Source organism: Theropithecus gelada, chromosome 14, assembly GCF_003255815.1.
Source record: "Theropithecus gelada isolate Dixy chromosome 14, Tgel_1.0, whole genome shotgun sequence".
Taxonomy (NCBI): Eukaryota; Metazoa; Chordata; class Mammalia; order Primates; family Cercopithecidae; genus Theropithecus; species Theropithecus gelada.
Genome location: NC_037682.1, coordinates 3,248,139 through 3,252,727, shown reverse-complemented (window position 1 = coordinate 3,252,727; position 4,589 = coordinate 3,248,139). Strand labels below are relative to the sequence as shown.

At 41.3% G+C, this 4,589-nt stretch overlaps 1 protein-coding gene across 4 annotated transcripts in view; it reads left to right on the top strand.

Moving 5' to 3' along the window:
• NAP1L4 (nucleosome assembly protein 1 like 4) overlaps positions 1–4,589 on the top strand; it is a 47,972-nt gene that overhangs the window by 11,361 nt on the left and 32,022 nt on the right. For all 4 annotated transcript variants that reach the window (XM_025355436.1, XM_025355439.1, XM_025355438.1 and 1 more), the window contains 3 exons: positions 749–779; positions 1,653–1,711; positions 3,855–3,954. In XM_025355436.1, coding sequence (XP_025211221.1) covers positions 766–779; positions 1,653–1,711; positions 3,855–3,954 — 173 coding nt within the window. In that variant the 5' untranslated portion in view covers positions 749–765. The remainder of the gene's footprint in view (positions 1–748; positions 780–1,652; positions 1,712–3,854; positions 3,955–4,589) is intronic.

Sequence of the window (4,589 nt, the reverse complement as noted above, 5' to 3'; positions counted from 1 at the left end):
CTCGGCCTCCCAAAGTGCTGGGATTACAGGCTTGAGCCACCGCGCCCGGCCTGATTTTGTAGTTTTAGTAGAGACGGGGTTTCACTATGTTGGTCAGGCGGGTCTTGAACTCCTGACTTCAAATGATCCACCCACCACGGCCTCCCAAAGTACTGGGATTACAGGCCAAGAAATTTTTTTTTGTTATTTTTGTGTTTTTTTGTGTTTTTTTTTGAGGTAGAGTCTCGCTCTGTCGCCCAGGCTGGAGTGCAGTGGCCGGATCTCAGCTCACTGCAAGCTCCGCCTCCCGGGTTCACGCCATTCTCCTGCCTCAGCCTCCCGAGTAGCTGGGACTACAGGCGCCCGTCACTATGCCCGGCTAATTTTTTGTATTTTTTAGTAGAGACGGGGTTTCACCGTGTTAGCCAGGATGGTTTCGATCTCCTGACCTCGTGATCTGCCTGTCTCGGCCTCCCAAAGTGCTAGGATTACAGGCTTGAGCCACCGCGCCTGGCCAAGAAATGTTTTTATGAGTAAAGTATGTGTGTGATGAAATGCACAGATCTGAAGTATACAGTTTAATGAGCTTTAACAAATGTATACACCGAGGTAACCTCAGTCAAGATCTAGAACATTTTCATCACTCTAGAAAGTTCCCTCCTGTCCCTTCTAGTGGACTCAATCCCATAGACAACCATTGTTTAAAAAGTATATTGAACAGTATTTTTGTTATATGAATATAATTATTACAACTCTTTTTAATTTATAGGGGATAAAAACATTCAGATGGCAGATCACAGGTAAGCCAAAGTGGACTTTGTTTATTGGAGTTTAAAATTCAGTTGGTGAGCAACAGCCAAGCCATATTTCAATAAATATTAGAATCAAAGTTAAATGCATTTCAGAGTCTAGCTGATGGCTCTTTTCTTGTGTATGTATTTGAGCACATAAAGAAATTACTTCAGACATGAACAGTGCCTCAGATGTTGATACTTACAGATCTTTTATGGAAAGCAATCATTTTGCTCTCCATGCTTTAACAAAACCCCTGGGGTGAAGTCAGGTAATTTTGACACTATCCTAACGGTCTGTAGTTGTCAGTGATCAAGTGGGAGATTTTGTTTTGTGGATTGAGGGTTACTTTTAGTTGTGTATATTGTTTGATGTTTATTTTTTATGAGGGAGGTATGTCCAGGCATCTTTGAAAACTGTTTCATGGCTTATTTTACATTTGTTGTAGCTAATTTTACAAAGCCACTTTGGACACTGTCTTAACTTCGTAAGACTGCCTTACTCTGTCTGATCACATGAGCTGCTGACCAAACAGTAACATGTTCGTTGGTTGATGGGTTTGGTTTGAGGGTTGGGAGCAGATTTTTTGAGTAAAGAAGCTGTAGAAATGAAAGCTGTCTAAGAAGCTTTGGCTAAGGTTGGAAATAAGAACTTTGTAGGGCTTTATGTTTGGGAGACGAGGAGGGTGTTAAGTAGTAGAATATTTTTATAGCAGGGAGGACAGCCTCTGAGATGACACATGCACATTAGTAGTTGTCTTCTCAAATCTGACATCACTGTAGAGATGCCTCTTAATATATTGAATAAGAAACATGTCCATTTGTGCTACTTCTTTGGAGCTTTCTTGACAATGATACTTTTTAAACGTACTGTTGTTTTAGTTTTTCAGATGGGGTTCCTTCAGATTCCGTGGAAGCTGCTAAAAATGCAAGTAATACAGGTCAGTTCACTGCACATGGAGAGTTTGCATCCAGTATGGGGAATCTTCCTCTCTCTTGGAAACATTAATACAAGTAAAGGATTCCTTCCTGTACTTCAGTGGTTTTAGGAAAGCTAGAGTAATTAAAATGAAAAATCAGTATCTTATTAATAAAAGATTTATTTATTATAGGAATTCAGACTCTACAGTAGTAAAGAGAGTAATAGTACAGTCTACCTTCTTGTACCTACCATCACTGAGCTTTAGTATTGATTAACAAATGACCAGTCTTTTTTCTTATTTTTGAGATGGAGCCTTGCTGTGTTACCCAGGCTGCTCTTGAACTTCTGGGCTTAAGCAATTTTCCTGCCTCAGCCTCCCAAGTAGTTGGGGCTGCAGGCACAGACCACTGCACCTGTCTTTTTTTTTTTTTTTAATCTATACCCTTAACTTTCCTTCCTTTGGAAAGCAAATCCTAGGAATGTTATTTTGTTCATAAATTCGCAGATGTGATATCTTTCCCCCATTAAAAAAAAAACCCTATATATTTGTACTCCCCACTCCCTCCAAACTGTTTGAAAGCAAGTGGTGGATATCTGTTTTCCTAAAACAATTCTACAATGCCATTACCAAGAAACTTAGCATTGGAGCAATACCATTCTCTAATAGACAGTCATGCTCCTGTTTTCCCTGGTTTTCTCAGCAATTTTTACCCCACCCCCAAATCTAGCACCTACTCAAAGATCATGCGTTTTATTTTGTTCTAGAGTCATCTCCCTACCTTTTGTATCTTTTATTAATACATCAACACAGCAACACTCTGGGCCACTGTAGTCTTATAGAGTGCTCACAGTCTGGATTTGCCCAGTCGTTTCTTCCTGATGAGATTCAGGGTGAACATTTGGCAAGAAGGGCACACAGGTGACATGATGCAGTGGTCATTGCTTCCAGAGGCACAGTATGTTGGCTCGGCACCTGTCCGGGGACATTGTGATTGATTAAGACAATGCCTGCCAGACTTCTCTGTTACCAAGGTCCTTTCACCTTGGAAGCAATCTGTCAGGCACGTGTAGATATCCTCTTCTTTTTCAGCAAACTTTCACACAGTGGTTTTAGCACCCATTGATGTGTGTTTGTATATGCATGTAGTATTTACATACTATACATGTGTATACAATTTTATATATACAAATTATGTACCTTAAATATACTTCACGTGCTTCATGTTAGTGGTTGTGTTTGCAGTTCTGTTATAAATGTTTAAAATTGAGTGCCTACTTGGTGTGTTTGACTTACTCACATCATGGGAGAATACTCGGGATGGGAGAATACTTGGGTATGTACTGGCTCTAAGCAAGGGAAGGGCGCTAGGTTTGGGTTTCTATATTGTATCATTAAGAGGGAAATTGTTAAGAGTCTGTGTCATGAGCCAGATGTCTGCCACTCCTTAGTCACACAGCTGGGTAGAAGGACAGTCATACCCTCTCAGGATCTCATTCATTGGTTTATTGGGAAATGGGCTTCTAAATACAAACATCTCGAGATTATGAGCTCACTACACATGTAGGTTAGCAGTAAGTGGGGTGGAATGGTCAGAAGTACTTCCTGGAACGAGATGGGCTTAGGCAGAAGAACATTCAAGGCAGAGGCGAGAAGCACATGCAAAGAAAACTTAGGGAACAGTGCCGTCAGGGAGCTAGTGAGCCTTGGGCTCTCCTGGACTGTGAAGGTCGTGGCACCACAGTGAGCGAGGGAACTAGTGGATGCTCTTTCACTTTGAAAAACTGATCTCATCTCTGTTCTTGGCTTCTGGACACCACACTGGGACTTGGGGGTAGACCATGTGAACTTCCATTAATGATGTCCTCAGTTGTTTAAGCCTGGGGGTTAAACAGCCGCAGTCCTGGTGAGAACCAGGACTCTCTAGGTATTTATTCAGTAAATTGGTAACTACCCATCAGGTGATTAACCTAGAGTGTTAAATGCTCTTAAAATAAATTTTAATTATTTTCAAAACGTGTTTTAGAAGTCACTGGTATGTGTATTTAGAAATTAGTAGATGTAAATCTAGGCAAAGCTAAGTAGATATATTACTCATTTTTGACTCTTGGCTATTGTGTGTGGTGGGCATATTTTAAATATGTTTGGTCTTAACTCTTCATAGAAAAGCTCACAGATCAGGTGATGCAGAATCCTCGAGTTTTGGCAGCTTTACAGGAGCGACTTGACAGTGTCCCTCACACCCCTTCCAGCTACATCGAAACGTAAGTGTGCTGTGAATCGGGTCTCATGCAATTTGGAGAAACAAAAGGAAAACAAAGGAAGAAACCGTTTTTCAGTTCCTCAAAGCAGGAATAAATGTTTTTTTTTCATTCTAAGACATCGTCTGTGAGAGACAGGCACTGGGATATGAGAAGAATGACCCTACCCGGTGCTTAGTCTCAGAGTTTGCCTGGTGGACGGAAGAGAGTGACCTGTCAGTTTCTGATAGGAAGTGCACAGTGCCATCCTGTGGAGGGCTAGAGGACTTCACAGATCAGCCGAGTTGGGGAGGACAACTGGTGGCTCCTACATTAAACTAAGAGAACCGCTCCTTCCTGACTTACCCACATGAGCCTGTGACACCAACACCTTAAAAAAAAAAAAAAAAAAAAAAGCTGGGCATAGTACCAAATACCTGTGAGTTTTCACTACCCTCCAGCCTGGGTGACAGTGAGACTGTCTTTAAAAAAAAAAAAAAAAGTTAGAATCTTGCTATATTGCCTAGGCTGGTTTTGGTTTTGAACTCCTGGGCTTACTTGGTTCTCCTGCCTCAGCCTCCCAAAATGCTGGGATAACGAGTGAGCCATTGCACCTGGTTGACACCTTTCCTTTTTTTTTTTTTTTTTTTTTTTTTTTG